Raw genomic sequence first — 27,034 nt, 5'->3', positions numbered from 1 at the left:
TTGTGTTAATGCCTAGTATTTATACAAAATCATAATTTAAAGGACTTCATTCCTTCATTCACTTTGGAAATTTGGAATTGCAGCACATCAAATTTTGCCTGGGAAGAAAAGTAGATTAAATAAATTTAATAAGTCTTACTACTTCCCATTAAATAAATTAAATACGTCTTACTTGTTCCCACTCCTTTTCAAAACAGTAGTTTAAAACGAGGGCCCTTCACTCAATCTTTAACCTCAACCCCGCACGTTGTGTTGTATCTGTGAATGTTGGTTGTGGCCAAATGATAGTTTTCTTTCATTCGTTTAGGTTCCAAGAAAACTTGATGTAACTCTACTTTTAACTGCCGTTTCAGATAAGCGGGTATTACGTCGCAGTCAAATGCCGCGGATATGACGTAATTGCCCGAACCTCCGCCAAAATTCAAATCTGTTGGCGCGATGGCCGTGAGCCACTGAGCAGCGACGATTATCAACAGAAATATCTTTATTTTCTGCTTGCAACTGGACCGTCTAGAGCGTACACGGTAAGTAACACTCATTGTGTTTAAGGAGATTTACGTTTGTAATAGCAGAAGTGTAGCCGCGTTGCGTTGTACGTGTGAAAATTGGTCGAGGCGAAATGTTAATGTTTAATTTCATTCCTTTAAGTTCCACGGTGTTTGTTGGCTGCAAGTTTTCCACTGCAAGAAGAGGCTCGTATCATTGACCAGGAGCGAGCTACAATGGTGAGTAGCCATAACATTTATGTTAAACACTTCCTATTTCATGTCTAACAGTACTTGATTTAACAAATAACCATAAATAAATACAGTGTGGGCACTGAAGTTAACATATGTGATTATACTGCCTAATCTGTCACGGAGTAGATTGTTGCAAAGTAATATAAGATCCAAAGTTGTAATTCAGAATAGTTTTCAAAAGAAGGCCATTAGAATTATATACAAGTCTGATTACCCTTAACATAACAACAAGCTATTAATTAAATCACAAATTCTTCAATTCAAAGATTTGGTAGATTATCAGACAAATAATGTCTAACAGTAATTGATTTAACACATCACGATAAGTAGATTGAGTGTGGGCACTCTCAAGTTAACAGATATGATTATACTGCCTAATCTGTTAGAGTATGTTGTTGCCAAGTAATGTAGAATAGATCCAAAGTAGTAATCCAGAATAGTTTTGAAGAGGCCATTAGAATAATAAACAAATCTGATTACCTTGAACATAATAACAAGCTAAGTGTTTAATATGTCCTATGAAGTCAAAATTGGGCACCATCATGTGGTGAAATTTGGAATTGCATCACATCCAATTTTGCCTGGGAACAAACAGATTAAATAAATCTTAGTTTTGAATAAGCCACTCCTTCTCAAACAAGTAAACTCTGCCCATTTCGCGCAGTAGATGTTCTGTTAATATCTAGTATTTATACAAAGTCATAATTTAAATTGCTTTCAACCTTCATTCATCGGTTCAACCAACATTACTCGCTCTTATTACCAACTTGTATTGATTTAACTAAGCGTTTAATACTTCCTATCAGGTCTCAAGGCAAGATTTGGCAAAATACAATTTCAGCAAATCCAATTTTGCCAGGGAACAAAAATAGATTAAATAAACTAAATAAGTCTTCTTCCCATTAAATAAATCAGAAAAGTCTGTCTTGTAACCAGTCCTCTTCAAACAAGTAAAGTCTGCCCATTTTGTGCCGTAGATTTTGTGTCTATGCCTAGTATTTAAACAAAATCATAATTTAAACGACTTCTTTCCTTCATTCACTTTGGAAATTTGGAATTGCAGCAAATCGAATTTTGCCAGGGAACAAAAATAGATCAATTAAACTAAATAAGTCTTCTTCCCATTAAATAAATTAAAAAAGTCTGTCTTGTAACCAGTCCTTTTCAAACAAGTAAAGTCTGCCCATTTTGTGCCGTCGATTTTGTGTTAATGCCTAGTATTTATACAAAATCATAATTTAAAGGACTTCATTCCTTCATTCACTTTGGAAATTTGGAATTGCAGCACATCAAATTTTGCCTGGGAAGAAAAGTAGATTAAATAAATTTAATAAGTCTTACTACTTCCCATTAAATAAATTAAATACGTCTTACTTGTTCCCACTCCTTTACAAAAAAGTAGTTTAAAACGAGGTCCCTTCACTCAACCTTTAACCCTATTTATTCACCTTCTAGGCTAAGTGTTAAAGGCTAAGTGTTAAAGGCTAAGTGTTAAAGGCTAAGTGTTAGAGGCTAAGTGCCAGAGGCTAGGCGCCAGAGGCGAGTTTTTGTGGGCTGAAGTTTTAGTGGGGTTAGTGTGAATACAATCCAAAAGAATACAACAGAATACAATACAATAGAATATAATACATAGATTAAATTCAATAGCTCTTACTACTTCCCATTAAATAAATTAAATACGTCTTACTTGTTCCCAATCCTTTTCAAAAAAGTAGTTTAAAACGAGGGCCCTTCACTCAACCTTTAACCTCAACCCCGCACGTCACATTGTGTTGTATCTGTGAATGTTGGTTGTGGCCAAATGATAGTTTTCTTTCATTCGTTTAGGTTCCACGGTGTTTGTTGGCTATGTTTTCCACTGTCAGAAGGATGAAAATACAAAGTACAACGCTTGGACGTGGGCGAAGACGTCACCGGTGAGTCCTTCCTTCCTATTTATTTACCTTCTAGATGCTAGAGGCTAAGTGTTAGAGGCTAAGTGTTAGAGGCTAAGTGTTAAACACAATACGAACAACACAACGATACTGCACTGAACAACACGATACCGCACTGAGAAACACGATACCGCACTGAACAACACGATACCGCACTGAACAACACCATGCCGCACTGAACACCATGCCACACTGAACAACACCATCCCGCACTGAACAACACCATGCCGCACTAAACAACACCATGCCGCACTGAACAACACCATGCCTCACTGAACGACACCATGCCGCACTGAAAGACACCATGCCGCACTGAACGACACCATGCCGCACTGAAAGACACCATCCCGCACTGAACACCATGCCGCACTGAACAACACCATCCTGCACTGAACAACACCATCCCGCACTGAACAACACCATGCCGCACTGAACAACATTATGCCGCACTGAACATTATGCCGCACTGAACAACACCATGCCGCACTGAACAACACCATGCCGCACTGAACAACATTATGCCGCACTGAACAACACCATGCCGCACTGAACAACACCATGCCGCACTGAACAACACCATGCCGCACTGAAGAACATTATGCCGCACTGAACAACACCATGCCGCACTGAACAACACCATCCTGCACTGAACAACACCATTCCGCATTGAACACCATGCCGCACTGAACAACACCATCCCGCACTGAACAACACCATCCCGCACTGAACAACACCATGCCGCACTGAACAACATTATGCCGCACTGAACAACATTATGCCGCACTGAACAACACCATGCCGCACTGAACAACACCATGCCGCACTGAACAACACCATGCCGCACTGAACAACATTATAACGCACTGAACAACACCATCCCGCACTGAACAACACCATGCCGCACTAAACAACATTATGCCGCACTGAACAACATTATGCCGAAATGAACAACACCATGCCGCACTGAACAACACCATGCCGCACTGAACAACACCATCCTGCACTGAACAACACCATCCCGCACTGAACAACACCATGCCGCACTGAACAACACCATGCCGCACTGAACAACACCATGCCGCAATGAACAACACCATCCCGCACTGAACAACATTATGCCGCACTGAACAACATTATGCCGCACTGAACAACATTATGCCGCACTGAACAACACCATGCCGCACTGAACAACACCATCCTGCACTGAACAACACCATCCCGCACTGAACAACACCATGCCGCACTGAACAACATTATGGCGCACTGAACAACATTATGCCGCACTGAACAACACCATGCCGCACTGAACAACACCATGCCGCACTGAACAACACCATGCCGCAATGAACAACACCATCCCGCACTGAACAACACCATGCCGCACTGAGCAACACCATGCCGCACTGAACAACACCATCCTGCACTGAACAACACCATGCCGCACTGAACAACACCATTCCGCACTGAACAACACCATGCCGCACTGAACAACATTACGCTGCACTGAACAACACCATGCCGCACTGAACAACACCATGCCGCACTGAACAACACCATGCCGCATTGAACAACACCATGCCGCATTGAACAACACCATGCCGCACTGAACAACACCATCCTGCACTGAACAACACCATGCCGCATTGAACAACACCATGCCGCACTGAACAACACCATCCTGCACTGAACAACACCATCCCGCACTGAACAACACCATCCCGCATTGAACAACACCATCCTGCACTGAACAACACCATGCCGCACTGAACAACACGATGCCGCACTGAACAACACCATTCCGCACTGAACAACACCATGCCGCACTGAACAACACCATCCTGCACTGAACAACACCATCCCGCACTGAACAACACCATGCCGCATTGAACAACACCATCCTGCACTGAACAACACCATCCTGCACTGAACAACACCATGCCGCACTGAACAACACCATGCTGCACTGAACAACATTATGCTGCACTGAACAACACGATCCTGCATTGAACAACACCATGCCGCACTGAACAACACCATCCTGCACTGAACAACACCATGCCGCACTGAACAACACCATGCCGCACTGAACAACATTATGCCGCACTGAAAAACACCATGCCGCACTGAACAACACCATCCCGCACTGAACAACACCATGCCGCATTGAACAACACCATGCCGCACTGAACAACACCATGCTGCACTGAACAACATTATGCTGCACTGAACAACACGATCCTGCATTGAACAACACCATGCCGCACTGAACAACACCATCCTGCACTGAACAACACCATCCTGCACTGAACAACACCACCCCGCACTGAACAACACGATCCCGCATTGAACAACACCATCCCGCACTGAACAACACCATGCCGCACTGAACAACACCATTCCGCACTGAACAACACCATGCCGCACTGAACAACACCATGCCGCACTGAACAACACCATGCCGCACTGAACAACACCATGCCGCACTGAACAACATTATGCCGCACTGAACAACACCATGCCGCACTGAACAACACCATCCCGCACTGAACAACACCATGCCGCATTGAACAACACCATGCCGCACTGAACAACACCATCCTGCACTGAACAACACCATCCCGCACTAAACAACACCATGCCGCACTGAACAACATTATGGCGCACTGGACAACATTATGCCGCACTGAACAACACCATGCCGCACTGAACAACACCATGCCGCACTGAACAACACCGTGCCGCACTGAACAACACCATGCCGCACTGAACAACATTATGCCGCACTGAACAACACCATGCCGCACTGAACAACACCATGCCGCACTGAACACGATCCCGCATTGAACAACACCATCCTGCACTGAACAACACCATGCCGCACTGAACAACACCATGCCGCACTGAACAACACCATTCCGCACTGAACAACACCATGCCGCACTGAACAACACCATCCTGCACTGAACAACACCATCCCGCACTGAACAACACCATGCCGCATTGAACAACACCATGCCGCACTGAACAACACCATCCTGCACTGAACAACACCATGCCGCACTGAACAACACCATGCCGCACTGAACAACACCATGCGGCACTGAACAACATTATGCCGCACTGAACAACATTATGCCGCACTAAACAACATTATGTCGCACTGAACAACACCATGCCGCACTGAACAACACCATGCTGCACTGAACAACATTATGCCGCACTGAACAACACGATCCCGCATTGAACAACACCATCCCGCAGTGAACAACACCATGCCGCATTGAACAACACCATGCCGCACTGAACAACACCATGCTGCACTGAACAACATTATGCTGCACTGAACAACACGATCCTGCATTGAACAACACCATGCCGCACTGAACAACACCATCCTGCACTGAACAACACCTTTCCACACTGAACAACACCATGCCGCACTGAACAACATTATGCCGCACTGAACAACACCATGCCGCACTGAACAACACCATGCCGCACTGAACAACACCATGCCGCACTGAACAACACCATGCCGCAATGAACAACACCATCCCGCACTGAACAACACCATGCCGCATTGAACAACACCATGCCGCACTGAACAACACCATCCCGCACTGAACAACACCACCCCGCACTGAACAACACGATCCCGCATTGAACAACACCATCCCGGACTGAACAACACCATGCCGCACTGAACAACACCATTCCGCACTGAACAACACCATGCCGCACTGAACAACACCATGCCGCACTGAACAACACCATGCCGCACTGAACAACACCATGCCGCACTGAACAACATTATGCCGCACTGAACAACACCATGCCGCACTGAACAACACCATCCCGCACTGAACAACACCATGCCGCATTGAACAACACCATGCCGCACTGAACAACACCATCCTGCACTGAACAACACCATCCCGCACTGAACAACACCATGCCGCACTGAACAACATTATGGCGCACTGAACAACATTATGCCGCACTGAACAACACCATGCCGCACTGAACAACACCATGCCGCACTGAACAACACCATGCCGCACTGAACAACATTATGCCGCACTGAACAACATTATGCCGCACTGAACAACACCATGCCGCACTGAACAACACCATGCCGCACTGAACAACACCATGCCGCACTGAACAACACGACGTCGCACTGAACAACACGACGCCGCACAGAACAACACGACGCCGCACAGAATAACACAATACCGCACAGAACAACACAATACCGCACAAACAGTTTTAGATAATATTACGTCGCAGTCATGTGACGCGGACATGACGTCAATAGGCGGAACTCACGGCAAAATTATAATCCGTGGGCGTGGCTTGCAACAGGAAGTAGGAAAGCGGCAGTTCTGGCAAACAAGACACAGCTGTTAGTAACACGATGACTAACAAGGCAAATATTTTTGTTTTCAGCTTGCAACTTGACCGTCTAGAGCGTACAAGGTAATTACAACTGTTTTTTTTTAGCCCTGAAAAGCGAGGGAGTGTGGCGTTTGGGAGGAATGTCGAACTCGGCGTCTGCTTCCAGCCACAGACGCCAAATTTCGACGATTATTTCGACTGGTCAACGGTTGTAAATTATTGCGTTGACTAAAAACTTTATTTAACTCTACTCTTAACTTTGCCGTTTCAGATATGCGGGTATTACACCGCGGAAATGACGTCAATAGGCTGAACTCTCGCCAAAATTCAAATCTGTGGGCGCAATGGCCTTGAGCGAGACACCGGATACAAACACGACGATTATCAACAGAAATATCTTTATTTTCCGCTTGCAAGTGGACCGTCTAGAGCGTACACGGTAAGTACAACTCATTGTGTTTAAAAAGATTTACGTTTGTGTAGTTTGCGTTGCGTTGTATCTGTGAATGTTGGTTGAGGCTAAATGTTAATGTTTAATTTCATTCCTTTAGGTTCCACGGTGTTTGTTGGCTGTATGTTTTCCACTGCAAGAAGAGGCTCGTATCATTGACCAGCAGGAGCTACAATGGTGAGTACCCCTTTCGTCTTCCATTTATGTTAAACACTTCCTATTTCATGTCTAACAGTACTCGATTTAACAAATAACCATAAATAAATACAGTGTGGGCAGTCACGTTAACATATGTGATTATCCTGCCTAATATGTTTATCACAAATATGTCACTAATCACTAATATGTTTATTTGTTTATCACAACACCTTTGGACCTTCAGCAATCGATTATTTACCTTCATCTACATAGAGACAGAACGATGGTGTCTTAAACATCTCATTCATTTCACCAAATAACTTCACGCAGGTGGATAACGGCCGTCTCGGTCACGCTATGTTGCGTGATGCAGTTTTGAAGAACCAAATGCATTTATTCAATGAATAAGTCAAGCTAGTTCTATGTTTATGATGTTGTAAGTTACGGTACCGATTGAAGTTGAGTTCGAAGCCAGTGGAAAACAGCGCTGCGTTTGTGCTCTCCAGGTACAAATGTTGTGATCTCTGACTGACGACCGGGCGAGACTCGAGTAAGAGATGTCCAAACGAGCTCCGGCAGGGCGGGCCAAGGCGGAGCGAACGGACGCCCTTCAGGCCGCCAATGACGAGCTGAGAACCAAACTGATGGACGTCCAGTTAGAACTTCAGCAGGAGAAGAACAAGGTGAAAACCTCAACAGACAGACACTGCCTGCCTCCCTGCCTGCCTCCCTGCCTGCCTCCCTGCCTGCCTCCCTCCCTCCCAGTTTTCCCGATGTAGATTAGACATGCGTGTGCCATGACTGTGTCAGCCTACATCAACAAATGCACCGAGGACGTCAGCACCACTAAGAATATCATCACCCGGGGCAACCAACGACCCTGGATGACTGAGGAGGTACGTCAAACGCTACGAGCGCGGAACTCTGCCTTCAAGTCTGGCGACAAGGAGACACTGAGGACAGCGAGAGCCAACTTGAACCGTGCCATCAGGATAGCGAAGCGAGACCGCAGTCGAAAATTTCAGGATCGTTTCCACGACGTCAAAAACATCAGGAGTATGTGGCAAGGCATACGGGCGATTACAGACTACAACTCACCCTCCCCCCCCCCGGTGGGTGTAGTTGATGCTGACTTTCTAAATGGTCTAAATAACTTCTTTGGGAGGTTCGAGGCACTAAACGGCACTCCAGCAGTTAAAACTGTCCCCCATCAGGAAGAGGAGGTACTCTGCCTTGACTCCGCCGATGTGTTGAAGACCCTGAGGAGAGTCAACCCCTGTAAGGCCCCTGGCCCCGACAACATTCCTGGGCGTGTGTTCAGGGAATGTGCAAGTCATCTGGCTGGGGTCATCACAGACATTTTTAACACCTCGCTGGGCCAAGCCACAGTGCCGGCGTGCTTTAAGACTGCCTCCATCATTCCGGTGCCGAAGAAACCTCAAATCACCTCATTTAATGATTACCGGCCTGTTGCACTGACTCCGGTTATGATGAAGTGCTTCGAAAGGCTGCTTAAAGGTCACATCGTTTCCAGACTCCCCCTATTATTTGACCCGTTCCAGTTTGCCGACCGGCAAAACCGCTCCACTCAGGACGCCATCTCCTCCGTTCTTCACCTGAGCCTGGCTCACCTGGAGGAGAAGAACACCCATGTGCGGAGGCTGTTCCTGGACTTCAGCTCAGCGTTTAACACCATCATCCCACAGCATCTGGTAGGAAAATTGGAACACCTGGGCTTCAACACCCCCCTTCGCAACTGGCTGCTAGACTTCCTCACCAACAGACCTCAGTCAGTCCGGGTCGGACAGAACACCTCTGATGTCATCACCCTCAGCACAGGCTCCCTTCAGGGCTGCGTCCTGAGCCCCCTGCTGTGCACCCTGATGACACACGACTGCGTCCTCAGGTTCACCACCAATCACATCGTGAAGTCAGCAGACGACACAACGGTGGTGGGGCTCATCAGAGACAACAACGACCTGGACTACAGAGAGGAGGTGGAGCAGCTGGTGGGCTGGTGCAGAGAAAACAGCCTGATCCTGAATGAGGAGAAGATGAAGGAGATCATCGTCGACTTCAGGAAAAAACAGCCTCACCACGCTCCACTGATCATCAACAGCTCAGCTGTGGAGGTGGTCAGCACCACCAAATTCCTGGGGGTCCACATCACAGAAGACCTCACCTGGACTATGAACACTACGGCACTGGTCAAGAGGGCACAGAAGCGCTTGTACTTCCTGCGGAGGATGAGGAGAGCCCACCTGCCCCCACCCATCATGAGGACGTTCTACAGGAGCACCATAGAGAGCATTCTGACAAGCTGTCTCTCTGTGTGGTGTGGAGGCTGCACCGCCTCCGATTGGAAGAACGTGAGGAGAGTGGTGAGGACAGCAGAGAGGATCATAGGGGCTCCTCTTCCCTCCATTCAGGACATTTCATCTCAGCGCTGCATGTCCCGTGCCCGTAACATCATCAATGACCCATCACACCCCCACCATGGACTGTTCTCCCTGCTGCCCTCTGGGAAGAGGTTTGCAGCATCCGCTGCAGGTCCACCAGGTTCTGCAACAGCTTTTTCCCTGCTGTCATCAGACTGTTGAACACTAGAACTGTTGAGCTCTAAACTGAACTCTGCATCACACATTCACAGAACTGTACTTTATGACACTACGGACCTCTATCTTGCACTATCTCGCACTACCAACTTTACTGAACTTGTATAAACCCTTTAAATAGAAGTTTAATACATGGTTTAGCATTCCTCTGCACACTCTTGAATACTGTTTTGCCTACTTGCACTATTGCATAATTATCACTGCTGCACTTTATACTTATTTTTAATATATATATATATATATATAGTATATATGTATATATATATATTTTCATAGGATATGTTACTTCTATTCAACTGCAATATCACTACTTTGTTGTAAGACGTATGCAACGGAATTTCGTTTTGTATGCACCATGTGCAGACAAGATGACAATAAAGTTTGTCTAAGTCTAAGTCATGTCAGGTCAGCTGTCTGGAGAGAGAGAGAAGTCAGGACCTGCGGGCGGAGCACCACCGTGCCACCGCCGCCATGACGGAACTCAAAAGCAAACTCCATGAGGAGAAGCAGAAAGAGTTAGCCATTACCAGGGAGACATTACTGCGGCAGCATGAAATGGAGCTGATGAGAGTGATCAAAATCAAAGATGGAGAGATCCAGCGACTGAATGCCTTGGTCCTCAGCCTGAGGGACGGCTCCATGGACAAGGTGATCCGCTCTATCCGTGTCTGACTATCCGCACGCCACGTCGGGCTTCGATGCGGCCGCTACCGTATTGTGTAGCTTGTCCCCAGTAAGCGTCGCGGCGCTCCGTTGCGGTCTCAACGGCCCGGTGTGGCGCAATGTCTGCTCAGGTGAGGAGGGGGGGCGCTTTGCTGGCGGAGGTGGAGGAGACGCGGCGGTGTCGGGAGACCGAGCGGTGTCGCCTCCACCAGGAGCGCGGAAGAAGCCCTGGCAGCGGCCCAGCAGGCCTGGCAGTCCCGAGCGGCCGAGCTCCGATCGGCTCATCACCAGCATCGGGAGGAGCTGAGCCGAACCAAGAGAGACTGCGAGAGGGAGATCCGCCGACTGGTAGGACTGATCAGATGCGCGGTGCGTGGCTATGTTCCCAATTTCGTTGTATACCTGCAGTGCAATGACACCTAAGGCATTCTATTCTATTCTATTTCACAAGAAGAAAATGTCCGGTTGCTCGCTTCGCTTTTGTCACAGCAAAGGTGTTCTAGTCGATTCCAGAAAAAAATTGGCCGGTTGCTCTCTTTGTTTTTGTCACAATTCTGGCAAATGAGTTTGCCCGCCTGCCTGAGCGCTCCCCGTTTGTACATCCAGACGGATGAGATCAAGCTGAAAGACAGAGCGGTTAGTGTTTTGGATGAAGCCCTGGGGCCGGCCACGTCCACCGCCTTCAGCTGCAGACTCAGGCTGCCGAGCAGCAGATCGCTGCCCTGAGGGATTCCCAAAGGGCGGGCCTAAACTACCCTGGAAGTGGGGTCAACGCCGCTACTAGCAATCCTCTTCATTGCGTAAGCCACCTCATCACACACTTGCAGTACGCATGACTTAGTTCGTTGCTGGATGAAGGTAGCACAAAAACAGTTTTGAACTTTGAACGAGTGCTTGTGTGTGTGTGTTGCGGGGCGTTTTCAGTCTCAGGAGGATCGGGACACGCGACGGTTTCATCTGAAAATCGCTGAGCTCAGCGCAGTCATCAGGAAACTGGAGGATCGAAACGCCCTGCTTTCTGAAGAGCGCAATGAACTGGTAATTTATTGACGGCACGCTTGAAGGTTTGCGCTACGTTTGATGCGCGCCATCCAGCGAGGCACCCATTGCGCTTGCTTATTAGTTGAGCGGCGCGGCGAGTCGGTTGCCTGGTAGATGTCTTTTATTGGGAGCCAAAGCCACGATTCCGTTCAAACCGATGCAAAAGGAATGGATACGTTCTGGCCCGCGTGTTGTGCGTCTTTCACATCCCGCACTTCATGCTTGCAGCTAAAGCGACTGAGAGAAACAGAAAGCCAGTTTCTGCCACTCCTGTACAAAAACAAACGCCTGAGCAGGAAGAATGAAGAACTCTCGCTGGTGCTGTGTCGCCTTGAAAACAAAGTGCGCTTTGTCACCCAGGAGAACGAGGAGATGGCAAGCTTGGTAAGTCGACGCGGACAACGGCGGCGTGCCAACAGAGTCCACTGCATTTGTGTTCCACAGAGAAGGCCTAGTTCGCTCAATGACCTGGACCGCGGTTGCGGCCAGCAGGACGGTGAAATGGAGTTCCTTCAAGTTGTGGAGCAGCGGCACATCATCGACGACTTGTCCAAGGTCTTCAGGCAGGCGACTCGGTGCACGTACGGCAGCGCCGCGCTCGCTCGCTGTCGCCAGGAAACCTTTTCCGTCCAAAGCTTGGCCGGCGGCCGCCATCCAAAAAATTGGCCCCTTAAATTCCGACCTTTCAAGCAGGAGCATTGTGCGCACGCGTTTGAACACGCTTTAGACTTGTTTTGCCGTTTTCAGCAGCTCAAAGCTCCCGTTTTGTCAGCGCCTTTGCCACTCGCTGTGCGCTGAAAACGACGGACTTGCCCGGCTGCTCAGCCCGTCAACCATGAGCCGCGAGCGCGACGTCATTGTCCGTAGGCAGCTAGTGGCAAAATGCACCCTGTTAGAGTTGCGCTCGCTCCAACTTATTTTGCAAGAACCACACGGGAGACAAGTAAGTTCTTTTGGACACCTGCAGGTGGAGAGTCCATCCGTTGTACGAATGAAGTCTGACTCTCGGCTCCTGCACGAGCATTTTAATTAAGAGAAACAGGGTGGGTGTAAGAGTGGATTGAATAGAGGAAGCCCTTGACCTCTAGTCAAAACATAGCAAGGGGTGTTTTACGACTTTGTGTAGGAAGGGATAAGCGATAGGGATAAATAAGGGATAAATAATATTATTTATTACAGGTCGCAGTCAAAGTCAAAGCAACACAATGATACGATAAAGATAATCTGGAAAACCCTGACACACCCTGTAGTTGTCACTTTTGGAAAAGACGAGCGTCCCTCCAATCATCGCCGGTGACGTGTTTTTCAGGCTCTGGAGACAGGAGCTCATGTCAGAAATGTCATTGTGAGTCGCGTTTGTTTCTGCGCCGGAGCCGTTCGTTCCCTTTGCATCCAAAGAATCTCAAAGGCGGATTATTTGTGTCGACAGGAGAGAGATTTGCTGCTACGATACCGACGTCGAGAATCTCTGAGGAGGAACAAAGCGTGAGGTCCTGCAAGGTGAGTCTGTTTGTTTGCGGCTGCTTGGTGTTGCGCAAGATGAAATGGCCTTTTTCTCGCTATCGTTCCTCTCGTCGATTCATCGTGAGGTGTCGCTTCAGTTTGTTCAGAGAGATGTTTGCTTCCGCGCCCGCAGGTCATCGAAACATTTTACGGCTACGACGAAGACGTGTTGGTGGACTCGGACGGATCGTCCTTGTCTTTTCACACCGACAGAACCCCCGACACGGAACCCGAAGAGGTAGCCCGCCATTTCTGCCAGCGTATTGGCACCAAACATTCCTCTTCAGCCTGGAATCGGACTCGTCTTTGCGTCGCGGGTGCTTTGTCGCCGGTCTGACTGATTCTGGTACTAGTGCTGTGTTGCATTGGTGTGTGCATGAAGAGGCGGAGCTTCGCTACCGCCAGCTGACGCAAGAATATCAAGCGCTGCAACGAGCCTACGCTCTGCTAGCCCAGACCAGCGAAAGGGGACTACGACGCCGAGAAGGAGATCAAGGTGGCGCCCCTTCCCGCAACCCCCGGCCGGGTCGCAGCCTCCCCGTTCTCACCCAGCCTCGGGTGTTCTCTGGTCTGAAAGGAGGAGGAGGAGCCTCCCTCCTCCTCCTTTCAGACCAGAGAAAAGCTGATGGTAGAAATGGGTCACTATCAAAGCAGAGTAGCAGATCTGGAGTCAGCGCTGAAGCAACAAGGACAGGTAAGCTCATCAATGAGCACACCTTTTTCTCAGACAAAATAGCTACATTCTTCAGTCACTCATCCGTCTGGCATTACTGGACCAACCCCCCCCCCCCCCCCCCCCCCGAACGTGGCTGGGAAAATGCGGAGAAAAGCAAATGTCATTTTCCAGTCAACCAAAGAATTTGTGGATGAAAATGACACAACATTCCAAAGCTGTCCACGCGTTTGTCTCTTCTAGAATGTCAAGTGGGTGGAGGAGAAGCAGCTGCTGCGTCAGAGCAATCAGCAGTTGGCCGAAAAGGTGACGGAAAGAAAGGCGCTGGGCGGAGTCGCTTGGCGTCACACCTGTCGGGAAGCCCCGCAGATGAGGTCTGACTGTCTTTTCAGGTCAGGCGGATGGAGGCGGAAGAAGCGCGTCTGAAAGAGCACATCCAGGATATCCGAGACCAAAACGAACTGCTTGAGTTCCGCATCCTGGAGCTGGAGGTGGGAAGACTCGCACAAGCGTGTTGAGGCCAGAGATGTGACGGACGGACGGACGGACGGACGGACGGATGCATGCCTCTGCCTTTCAGGAGAGGGAGTGGCGCTCCCCCGTCTTGAAGTTTCTGCAAGTCCGTTTCCCAGACGGCCTCAGCCCTTTGCAGATCTACTGCGAGGCCGAGGGCGTGAGCGTACGTAAGGCGTCCCTCGCAACCCTAACCTTAACCCGAGGTCCCAGAACACCTTACATTGCTCCTTGCGCCTTTCCCCCGGACATCGTCATCAGTGATCTGATGAAGAAGCTGGACATCCTGGGCTATAACGCCGTAAGTGTATGTCGAACTCCTTATGTTCGCACTCCACGAGACTCGGCGGCTCAAATGTGACTTTTGGAAGGCTTTGCGCTGAAAGAAGCTTGTTGACGCTGTGCCTTTGGGCTCTTGCAGAATCTCACCAACGAGGAGCAGGTGGTCGTGATTCACGCCAGGACCCTTCTCACCCTAGCCGAGAAGGTAACGCGCACGTCCACGCACGCTCTCGCATTCTGCTTATGTGACAGCAGCCTTTCCTCAGTGGTTAGAATACATCAAAGTGACCAAGTCAGCACTTCAACAGAAGATGTTGGACATTGAAAGTGAGAAGGTAGACAGACACGCGACATCAGCCAAGGGGAACTCCGGCAATGTGCCCCAACAATTCTGACCTTGAGCTGTGCTAGGATATGTTCTGCAAGCAGAAGGGCTACCTGGATGAAGAGTTGGACTTCAGGAAGTGTTCCATGGACCAGGCTCATAAGGTAAGCCGCCCTCAAATCTCCCGCCGGACCACTGATGGACGAGGATTGCGGCCCAGAGGATCCTGGAGCTGGAGGCCATGTTGTACGAGGCGCTACCGCAGCGGGACTGCCCCGCCACGGACGGCGAAAAAGCCAGCCACGCTGGCGTGAATGACGTGCTGACGGCGGATCAGAGAGAAGAGCTTAGGAGCGCCGTGGACCAATGGAAGCGAGCCCTGATGTGCGAGTTGAGGGAGCGCGACGCTTGCATCCTCCAAGAGAGAATGGATCTGCTGCACAGCGCGCAACAGGTAAGGGCCCAAAGCCAGCCCGGCACTTACTTGCACGCTTACTGGCTTTTGAATGCCACTTTCCATTTGTCCGTCCTAGAGGAACAAAGAGCTGAAAGAATTCATCGAAGCTCAGAAGAGACAAATCAAACAATTGGAGGAGAAGTTTCTGTTTCTCTTTCTATTCTTCTCCTTGGCCTTCATTCTGTGGCCCTAACACCAGCTGGTGAGTGAGCTCCAGCGGCACCGCACTCGACACCTCCGATACACTGCCAGCCGGTCTCAGACGTTGGCAGACGCTCCGATGCCAACGTATACCCCCCGCCACGGTGACAGAGGCACCGCGTCACACCGGCGCTCATCCAATCAGAAGGCAGGAAAAGCAAATTCACATGCAGGGCACTTTTGAACCAGAAGAGAGCGCCACAAAAAACGGTTGTTGCCCCAAACGCGCACTAAAAAGGGTCAGAATAACAAGAGTCCCACTGGCCAGCCGGGGCCACCCGTCCAGCTGTTTCTTCAGGGGGGAAAAAAATTGGAGTCACCGGTGAGTACATTTTGCATTTAGCTCTGCTTTTCTGCTTCTGTCTTCAAGTGTGTGGCATCCTGCAATCAAAGAGTCAGCCAACCCCAAAGCGGTTGACCTCAACGTCCCACCACCATGCCTACCAGAGCAGGTGACGTGATGCTTTGGACATCCTTCCGTCTCAGATGCCCAAAAGTACTCTTTGCCACATCTGCGGCAATACGGTGTCTTTTCAAAGGTGCAAATAAATCCAGCGTGGGCGGAACACGCACGTCTTCGGTTTTTCCCGCTTTGTTTGTGTGACAGCTGTTGTGAAAATTTTATACAAATAAAGTTGTATAGTACAGGTTTGGCCAAGCCGCAACTCCCGAACCGCATGCGGCTCTTTTATGTTCATATCAACATTTGTGTGTGTGTGTGTGTGTGTGGGGGGGGGGGGGGTTGTGCGTGTTGGCTTCACTTGAGTTCAATTTGGTATTTTGGTCAAAAGCGCATGTGGTGAAATTCCACAAAGTAGGATGGGCAAACACATTTCTTTAAACTATGAGTGTCAATTGGGCTCTCGAAATGGCAGGGAAAAGATGCACAGCAAAACGAAAATACGTAGATGAACACAGGACGTTTTAATCAGAGTGGGAAAGTTTCTATTTTTTGTTGAACGTGATGGCAAACCATTCTGCCTGATATGTCAGACCTCAGCGCATTTCAAAGATTCAAATCTTCAGCGCCATGCACTTCAGCTCACTCCATGCTAACATTGATCAGGCGTCGAACCCGCATCATCATGCTTAAGAGGTGGCCATGCTAACCAGTGCGCCATTATGTCAACGCATAATAACTAAGTCTACTGGTCAAAACAGCGGTTACTATATGACGTCGCTACGTCGTGGTCACGTGACGCAGACAAGACGTCAATGGACGTGGGCAGAGTTAACTTGTTTAAAAGGGAGTAGGCAGAAGAAATATTTAATTTATTTAAATCTATTTTGAGTGCACACCATTATGCCAATGCATAACAACTGTAAATCTACTAAACAAAACAGCGGTTGCTATATGACATCTGCCACGTCGTGGTCACGTGACATACGTGACGTCGATGGGCGTAACTTTCGCCGGAATTCAAATCCGCGGGGAGAGTTAACTTGTTTAAAAGAGAGTGGGCAGAAGAATTATTTAATTTATTTAAATCTATTTGGTGTGTGCGCCATTATGTCAATGCATAACAACTGTAAGTCTACTAAACAAAACAGCGGTTGCTATTTGACGTCTGCCACGTCGTGGTCACGTGACGCGGACGTGACGTCGACGCCTACTTTACATCCCACCGATCACAGGACTCCTCGGCTGCATAACCGTGCCCCCTTCCCAACCAATCGGATTTGCTATACGCGAAAACGACGCCAATGGAAAGAGCTTCCGCCCAAATTTAAATCCGTGGGCGTGGCTCGCAGCAGGAAGTAGGAAAATGGCGGCGATGTTGACAAAGACACAGCGGATGGTAACATACGACTAACAAGAGAAATATTTTTATTTTCTGCTTGCAACTGGACCGTCCAGAGCGTACACGGTAAGTACAACTCATCGTTTTTAAAAAGAAGTACTTTTGTTGCCCTGAAAAGCGAGTGAGCGTGGCGTTTGTGGGGGACGTCGAATTTCGACGATTCTTTCTGGTCAACGGTTGTAAATGATTGTGTTGATTAAAAAAGAAAACTTGATGTAACTCTACTTTTAACTGCCGTTTCAGATAGATTTGGAATTGCATCACATCCAATTTTGCCTAGAGCGTACACGGTAAGTAACACTCGTTGTGTTTAAGGAGATTTACGTTTGTAATAGCAGAAGTGTAGCCGCGTTGCGTTGTACGTGTGAATGTTGGTCCGGGCGAAATGTTAATGTTTAATTTCATTCCTTTAGGTTCCACGGTGTTTGTTGGCTGCAAGTTTTCCACTGCAAGAAGAGGCTCATATCATTGACCAGGAGCGAGCTACAATGGTGAGTAGCCATAACATTTATGTTAAACACTTCCTATTTCATGTCTAACAGTACTTGATTTAACAAATAACCATAAATAAATACAGTGTGGGCACTGAAGTTAACATATGTGATTATACTGCCTAATCTGTCACCGAGTAGATTGTTGCAAAGTAATATAAGATCCAAAGTTGTAATTCAGAATAGTTTTCAAAAGAAGGCCATTAGAATTATATACAAGTCTGATTACCCTGAACAAGCTATTAATTAAATCACAAATTCTTCAATTCAAAGATTTGGTAGATTATCAGACAAATAATGTCTAACAGTAATTGATTTAACACATCACGATAAGTAGATTGAGTGTGGGCACTCTCAAGTTAACATATGTGATTATACTGCCTAATCTGTTACAGAGTATGTTGTTGCCAAGTAATGTAGAATAGATCCAAAGTAGTAATCCAGAATAGTTTTGAAGAGGCCATTAGAATAATAAACAAATCTGATTACCTTGAACATAATAACAAGCTAAGTGTTTAATATGTCCTATGAAGTCAAAATTGGGCACCATCATGTGGTGAAATTTGGAATTGCATCACATCCAATTTTGCCTGGGAACAAACAGATTACATAAATCTTAGTTTTGAATAAGCCACTCCTTCTCAAACAAGTAAACTCTGCCCATTTTGCGCAGTAGATGTTCTGTTAATATCTAGTATTTATACAAAGTCATAATTTAAATTGCTTTCAACCTTCATTCATCGGTTCAACCAACATTACTCGCTCTTATTACCAACTTGTATTGATTTAACTAAGCGTTTAATACTTCCTATCAGGTCTCAAATCGAGATTTGGCAAAATACAATTTCAGCAAATCCAATTTTGCCAGGGAACAAAAATAGATTAAATAAACTAAATAAGTCCTCTTCCCATTAAATAAATCAGAAAAGTCTGTCTTGTAACCAGTCCTCTTCAAACAAGTAAAGTCTGCCCATTTTGTGCCGTAGATTTTGTGTCTATGCCTAGTATTTAAACAAAATCATAATTTAAACGACTTCTTTCCTTCATTCACTTTGGAAATTTGGAATTGCAGCAAATCGAATTTTGGCAGGGAACAAAAATAGATCAATTAAACTAAATAAGTCTTCTTCCCATTAAATAAATTAAAAAAGTCTGTCTTGTAACCAGTCCTTTTCAAACAAGTAAAGTCTGCCCATTTTGTGCCGTCGATTTTGTGTTAATGCCTAGTATTTATACAAAATCATAATTTAAAGGACTTCATTCCTTCATTCACTTTGGAAATTTGGAATTGCAGCACATCAAATTTTGCCTGGGAAGAAAAGTAGATTAAATAAATTTAATAAGTCTTACTACTTCCCATTAAATAAATTAAATCCGTCTTACTTGTTCCCACTCCTTTTCAAAACAGTAGTTTAAAACGAGGGCCCTTCACTCAATCTTTAACCTCAACCCCGCACGTTGTGTTGTATCTGTGAATGTTGGTTGTGGCCAAATGATAGTTTTCTTTCATTCGTTTAGGTTCCAAGAAAACTTGATGTAACTCTACTTTTAACTGCCGTTTCAGATAAGCGGGTATTACGTCGCAGTCAAATGCCGCGGATATGACGTAATTGCCCGAACCTCCGCCAAAATTCAAATCTGTTGGCGCGATGGCCGTGAGCCACTGAGCAGCGACGATTATCAACAGAAATATCTTTATTTTCTGCTTGCAACTGGACCGTCTAGAGCGTACACGGTAAGTAACACTCATTGTGTTTAAGGAGATTTACGTTTGTAATAGCAGAAGTGTAGCCGCGTTGCGTTGTACGTGTGAAAATTGGTCGAGGCGAAATGTTAATGTTTAATTTCATTCCTTTAGGTTCCACGGTGTTTGTTGGCTGCAAGTTTTCCACTGCAAGAAGAGGCTCGTATCATTGACCAGGAGCGAGCTACAATGGTGAGTAGCCATAACATTTATGTTAAACACTTCCTATTTCATGTCTAACAGTACTTGATTTAACAAATAACCATAAATAAATACAGTGTGGGCACTGAAGTTAACATATGTGATTATACTGCCTAATCTGTCACGGAGTAGATTGTTGCAAAGTAATATAAGATCCAAAGTTGTAATTCAGAATAGTTTTCAAAAGAAGGCCATTAGAATTATATACAAGTCTGATTACCCTTAACATAACAACAAGCTATTAATTAAATCACAAATTCTTCAATTCAAAGATTTGGTAGATTATCAGACAAATAATGTCTAACAGTAATTGATTTAACACATCACGATAAGTAGATTGAGTGTGGGCACTCTCAAGTTAACAGATATGATTATACTGCCTAATCTGTTACAGAGTATGTTGTTGCCAAGTAATGTAGAATAGATCCAAAGTAGTAATCCAGAATAGTTTTGAAGAGGCCATTAGAATAATAAACAAATCTGATTACCTTGAACATAATAACAAGCTAAGTGTTTAATATGTCCTATGAAGTCAAAATTGGGCACCATCATGTGGTGAAATTTGGAATTGCATCACATCCAATTTTGCCTGGGAACAAACAGATTAAATAAATCTTAGTTTTGAATAAGCCACTCCTTCTCAAACAAGTAAACTCTGCCCATTTCGCGCAGTAGATGTTCTGTTAATATCTAGTATTTATACAAAGTCATAATTTAAATTGCTTTCAACCTTCATTCATCGGTTCAACCAACATTACTCGCTCTTATTACCAACTTGTATTGATTTAACTAAGCGTTTAATACTTCCTATCAGGTCTCAAGGCAAGATTTGGCAAAATACAATTTCAGCAAATCCAATTTTGCCAGGGAACAAAAATAGATTAAATAAACTAAATAAGTCTTCTTCCCATTAAATAAATCAGAAAAGTCTGTCTTGTAACCAGTCCTCTTCAAACAAGTAAAGTCTGCCCATTTTGTGCCGTAGATTTTGTGTCTATGCCTAGTATTTAAACAAAATCATAATTTAAACGACTTCTTTCCTTCATTCACTTTGTAAATTTGGAATTGCAGCAAATCGAATTTTGCCAGGGAACAAAAATAGATCAATTAAACTAAATAAGTCTTCTTCCCATTAAATAAATTAAAAAAGTCTGTCTTGTAACCAGTCCTTTTCAAACAAGTAAAGTCTGCCCATTTTGTGCCGTCGATTTTGTGTTAATGCCTAGTATTTATACAAAATCATAATTTAAAGGACTTCATTCCTTCATTCACTTTGGAAATTTGGAATTGCAGCACATCAAATTTTGCCTGGGAAGAAAAGTAGATTAAATAAATTTAATAAGTCTTACTACTTCCCATTAAATAAATTAAATACGTCTTACTTGTTCCCACTCCTTTACAAAAAAGTAGTTTAAAACGAGGTCCCTTCACTCAACCTTTAACCCTATTTATTCACCTTCTAGGCTAAGTGTTAAAGGCTAAGTGTTAAAGGCTAAGTGTTAAAGGCTAAGTGTTAGAGGCTAAGTGCCAGAGGCTAGGCGCCAGAGGCAAGTTTTTTTGGGCTGAAGTTTTAGTGGGGTTAGTGTGAATACAATCCAAAAGAATACAACAGAATACAATACAATAGAATATAATACATAGATTAAATTCAATAGCTCTTACTACTTCCCATTAAATAAATTAAATACGTCTTACTTGTTCCCAATCCTTTTCAAAAAAGTAGTTTAAAACGAGGGCCCTTCACTCAACCTTTAACCTCAACCCCTCACGTCACATTGTGTTGTATCTGTGAATGTTGGTTGTGGCCAAATGATAGTTTTCTTTCATTCGTTTAGGTTCCACGGTGTTTGTTGGCTATGTTTTCCACTGTCAGAAGGATGAAAATACAAAGTACAACGCTTGGACGTGGGCGAAGACGTCACCGGTGAGTCCTTCCTTCCTATTTATTTACCTTCTAGATGCTAGAGGCTAAGTGTTAGAGGCTAAGTGTTAGAGGCTAAGTGTTAAACACAATACGAACAACACAACGATACTGCACTGAACAACACGATACCGCACTGAGAAACACGATACCGCACTGAACAACACGATACCGCACTGAACAACACCATGCCGCACTGAACACCATGCCACACTGAACAACACCATCCCGCACTGAACAACACCATGCCGCACTAAACAACACCATGCCGCACTGAACAACACCATGCCTCACTGAACGACACCATGCCGCACTGAAAGACACCATGCCGCACTGAACGACACCATGCCGCACTGAAAGACACCATCCCGCACTGAACACCATGCCGCACTGAACAACACCATCCTGCACTGAACAACACCATCCCGCACTGAACAACACCATGCCGCACTGAACAACATTATGCCGCACTGAACATTATGCCGCACTGAACAACACCATGCCGCACTGAACAACACCATGCCGCACTGAACAACATTATCCCGCACTGAACAACACCATGCCGCATTGAACAACACCATGCCGCACTGAACAACACCATCCTGCACTGAACAACACCATCCCGCACTAAACAACACCATGCCGCACTGAACAACATTATGGCGCACTGGACAACATTATGCCGCACTGAACAACACCATGCCGCACTGAACAACACCATGCCGCACTGAACAACACCATGCCGCACTGAACAACACCATGCCGCACTGAACAACATTATGCCGCACTGAACAACACCATGCCGCACTGAACAACACCATGCCGCACTGAACAACACGATCCCGCATTGAACAACACCATCCTGCACTGAACAACACCATGCCGCACTGAACAATACCATGCCGCACTGAACAACACCATTCCGCACTGAACAACACCATGCCGCACTGAACGACACCATCCTGCACTGAACAACACCATCCCGCACTGAACAACACCATGCCGCATTAAACAACACCATGCCGCACTGAACAACACCATCCTGCACTGAACAACACCATGCCGCACTGAACAACACCATGCCGCACTGAACAACACCATGCCGCACTGAACAACATTATGCCGCACTGAACAACATTATGCCGCACTAAACAACATTATGTCGCACTGAACAACACCATGCCGCACTGAACAACACCATGCTGCACTGAACAACATTATGCCGCACTGAACAACACGATCCCGCATTGAACAACACCATCCCGCAGTGAACAACACCATGCCGCATTGAACAACACCATGCCGCACTGAACAACACCATGCTGCACTGAACAACATTATGCTGCACTGAACAACACGATCCTGCATTGAACAACACCATGCCGCACTGAACAACACCATCCTGCACTGAACAACACCATGCCGCACTGAACAACACCATGCCGCACTGAACAACATTATGCCGCACTGAAAAACACCATGCCGCACTGAACAACACCATCCCGCACTGAACAACACCATGCCGCATTGAACAACACCATGCCGCACTGAACAACACCATGCTGCACTGAACAACATTATGCTGCACTGAACAACACGATCCTGCATTGAACAACACCATGCCGCACTGAACAACACCATCCTGCACTGAACAACACCATCCTGCACTGAACAACACCACCCCGCACTGAACAACACGATCCCGCATTGAACAACACCATCCCGCACTGAACAACACCATGCCGCACTGAACAACACCATTCCGCACTGAACAACACCATGCCGCACTGAACAACACCATGCCGCACTGAACAACACCATGCCGCACTGAACAACACCATGCCGCACTGAACAACATTATGCCGCACTGAACAACACCATGCCGCACTGAACAACACCATCCCGCACTGAACAACACCATGCAGCATTGAACAACACCATGCCGCACTGAACAACACCATCCTGCACTGAACAACACCATCCCGCACTAAACAACACCATGCCGCACTGAACAACATTATGGCGCACTGGACAACATTATGCCGCACTGAACAACACCATGCCGCACTGAACAACACCATGCCGCACTGAACAACACCATGCCGCACTGAACAACACCATGCCGCACTGAACAACATTATGCCGCACTGAACAACACCATGCCGCACTGAACAACACCATGCCGCACTGAACAACACGATCCCGCATTGAACAACACCATCCTGCACTGAACAACACCATGCCGCACTGAACAACACCATGCCGCACTGAACAACACCATTCCGCACTGAACAACACCATGCCGCACTGAACAACACCATCCTGCACTGAACAACACCATCCCGCACTGAACAACACCATGCCGCATTGAACAACACCATGCCGCACTGAACAACACCATCCTGCACTGTTCAACACCATGCCGCACTGAACAACACCATGCCGCACTGAACAACACCATGCCGCACTGAACAACATTATGCCGCACTGAACAACATTATGCCGCACTAAACAACATTATGTCGCACTGAACAACACCATGCCGCACTGAACAACACCATGCTGCACTGAACAACATTATGCCGCACTGAACAACACGATCTCGCATTGAACAACACCATCCCGCAGTGAACAACACCATGCCGCATTGAACAACACCATGCCGCACTGAACAACACCATCCTGCACTGAACAACACCTTTCCACACTGAACAACACCATGCCGCACTGAACAACATTATGCCGCACTGAACAACACCATGCCGCACTGAACAACACCATGCCGCACTGAACAACACCATGCCGCACTGAACAACACCATGCCGCAATGAACAACACCATCCCGCACTGAACAACACCATGCCGCATTGAACAACACCATGCCGCACTGAACAACACCATCCCGCACTGAACAACACCACCCCGCACTGAACAACACGATCCCGCATTGAACAACACCATCCCGGACTGAACAACACCATGCCGCACTGAACAACACCATTCCGCACTGAACAACACCATGCCGCACTGAACAACACCATGCCGCACTGAACAACACCATGCCGCACTGAACAACACCATGCCGCACTGAACAACATTATGCCGCACTGAACAACACCATGCCGCACTGAACAACACCATCCCGCACTGAACAACACCATGCCGCATTGAACAACACCATGCCGCACTGAACAACACCATCCTGCACTGAACAACACCATCCCGCACTGAACAACACCATGCCGCACTGAACAACATTATGGCGCACTGAACAACATTATGCCGCACTGAACAACACCATGCCGCACTGAACAACACCATGCCGCACTGAACAACACCATGCCGCACTGAACAACATTATGCCGCACTGAACAACATTATGCCGCACTGAACAACACCATGCCGCACTGAACAACACCATGCCGCACTGAACAACACCATGCCGCACTGAACAACACGACGTCGCACTGAACAACACGACGCCGCACAGAACAACACGACGCCGCACAGAATAACACAATACCGCACAGAACAACACAATACCGCACAAACAGTTTTAGATAATATTACGTCGCAGTCATGTGACGCGGACATGACGTCAATAGGCGGAACTCACGGCAAAATTATAATCCGTGGGCGTGGCTTGCAACAGGAAGTAGGAAAGCGGCAGTTCTGGCAAACAAGACACAGCTGTTAGTAACACGATGACTAACAAGGCAAATATTTTTGTTTTCAGCTTGCAACTTGACCGTCTAGAGCGTACAAGGTAATTACAACTGTTTTTTTTTAGCCCTGAAAAGCGAGGGAGTGTGGCGTTTGGGAGGAATGTCGAACTCGGCGTCTGCTTCCAGCCACAGACGCCAAATTTCGACGATTATTTCGACTGGTCAACGGTTGTAAATTATTGCGTTGACTAAAAACTTTAACTCTACTCTTAACTTTGCCGTTTCAGATATGCGGGTATTACACCGCGGAAATGACGTCAATAGGCTGAACTCTCGCCAAAATTCAAATCTGTGGGCGCAATGGCCTTGAGCGAGACACCGGATACAAACACGACGATTATCAACAGAAATATCTTTATTTTCCGCTTGCAAGTGGACCGTCTAGAGCGTACACGGTAAGTACAACTCATTGTGTTTAAAAAGATTTACGTTTGTGTAGTTTGCGTTGCGTTGTATCTGTGAATGTTGGTTGAGGCTAAATGTTAATGTTTAATTTCATTCCTTTAGGTTCCACGGTGTTTGTTGGCTGTATGTTTTCCACTGCAAGAAGAGGCTCGTATCATTGACCAGCAGGAGCTACAATGGTGAGTACCCCTTTCGTCTTCCATTTATGTTAAACACTTCCTATTTCATGTCTAACAGTACTCGATTTAACAAATAACCATAAATAAATACAGTGTGGGCAGTCACGTTAACATATGTGATTATCCTGCCTAATATGTTTATCACAAATATGTCACTAATCACTAATATGTTTATTTGTTTATCACAACACCTTTGGACCTTCAGCAATCGATTATTTACCTTCATCTACATAGAGACAGAACGATGGTGTCTTAAACATCTCATTCATTTCACCAAATAACTTCACGCAGGTGGATAACGGCCGTCTCGGTCACGCTATGTTGCGTGATGCAGTTTTGAAGAACCAAATGCATTTATTCAATGAATAAGTCAAGCTAGTTCTATGTTTATGATGTTGTAAGTTACGGTACCGATTGAAGTTGAGTTCGAAGCCAGTGGAAAACAGCGCTGCGTTTGTGCTCTCCAGGTACAAATGTTGTGATCTCTGACTGACGACCGGGCGAGACTCGAGTAAGAGATGTCCAAACGAGCTCCGGCAGGGCGGGCCAAGGCGGAGCGAACGGACGCCCTTCAGGCCGCCAATGACGAGCTGAGAACCAAACTGATGGACGTCCAGTTAGAACTTCAGCAG

At 46.6% G+C, this 27,034-nt stretch overlaps 2 protein-coding genes and 2 long non-coding RNA genes across 4 annotated transcripts in view; all 4 read left to right on the top strand.

The window, feature by feature from the left end:
* Positions 1 to 26,167, top strand: part of LOC148377476 (uncharacterized) — a 27,885-nt gene extending 1,718 nt beyond the window's left edge. The window contains exons 4-10 of the mRNA XM_088368226.1: positions 354 to 523; positions 647 to 725; positions 19,792 to 19,962; positions 20,086 to 20,163; positions 22,008 to 22,096; positions 25,830 to 25,859; positions 26,046 to 26,167. Coding sequence (XP_088224352.1) covers positions 354 to 523; positions 647 to 725; positions 19,792 to 19,962; positions 20,086 to 20,163; positions 22,008 to 22,096; positions 25,830 to 25,859; positions 26,046 to 26,073 — 645 coding nt within the window. The 3' untranslated portion in view covers positions 26,074 to 26,167. The remainder of the gene's footprint in view (positions 1 to 353; positions 524 to 646; positions 726 to 19,791; positions 19,963 to 20,085; positions 20,164 to 22,007; positions 22,097 to 25,829; positions 25,860 to 26,045) is intronic.
* Positions 7,207 to 8,359, top strand: LOC148377478 (uncharacterized). The gene is made up of 3 exons (XR_015856682.1): positions 7,207 to 7,511; positions 7,624 to 7,700; positions 8,168 to 8,359. It is a non-coding gene; the product is annotated as an uncharacterized LOC148377478 (long non-coding RNA).
* Positions 15,227 to 16,593, top strand: LOC148377477 (janus kinase and microtubule-interacting protein 3-like). The gene is made up of 5 exons (XM_088368228.1): positions 15,227 to 15,286; positions 15,363 to 15,440; positions 15,497 to 15,730; positions 15,810 to 15,935; positions 16,305 to 16,593. The coding sequence occupies exons 1-4, from the start codon at positions 15,263 to 15,265 to the stop codon at positions 15,924 to 15,926; spliced, it is 453 nt and encodes a 150-aa protein (XP_088224354.1). The 5' UTR covers positions 15,227 to 15,262; the 3' UTR covers positions 15,927 to 15,935; positions 16,305 to 16,593.
* LOC148377475 (uncharacterized) lies at positions 26,163 to 27,034 on the top strand. Its single transcript, XR_015856683.1, has 3 exons — positions 26,163 to 26,213; positions 26,326 to 26,402; positions 26,870 to 27,034. It is a non-coding gene; the product is annotated as an uncharacterized LOC148377475 (long non-coding RNA).

The sequence above is a fragment of the Syngnathus floridae genome, unplaced genomic scaffold, assembly GCF_059516105.1.
Source record: "Syngnathus floridae isolate MCC-2025c unplaced genomic scaffold, RoL_Sflo_1.0 HiC_scaffold_151, whole genome shotgun sequence".
Taxonomy (NCBI): Eukaryota; Metazoa; Chordata; class Actinopteri; order Syngnathiformes; family Syngnathidae; genus Syngnathus; species Syngnathus floridae.
The sequence above is the reverse complement of the archived record's forward strand: the minus strand, read 5'-3'. Positions and strand labels throughout refer to the sequence as shown.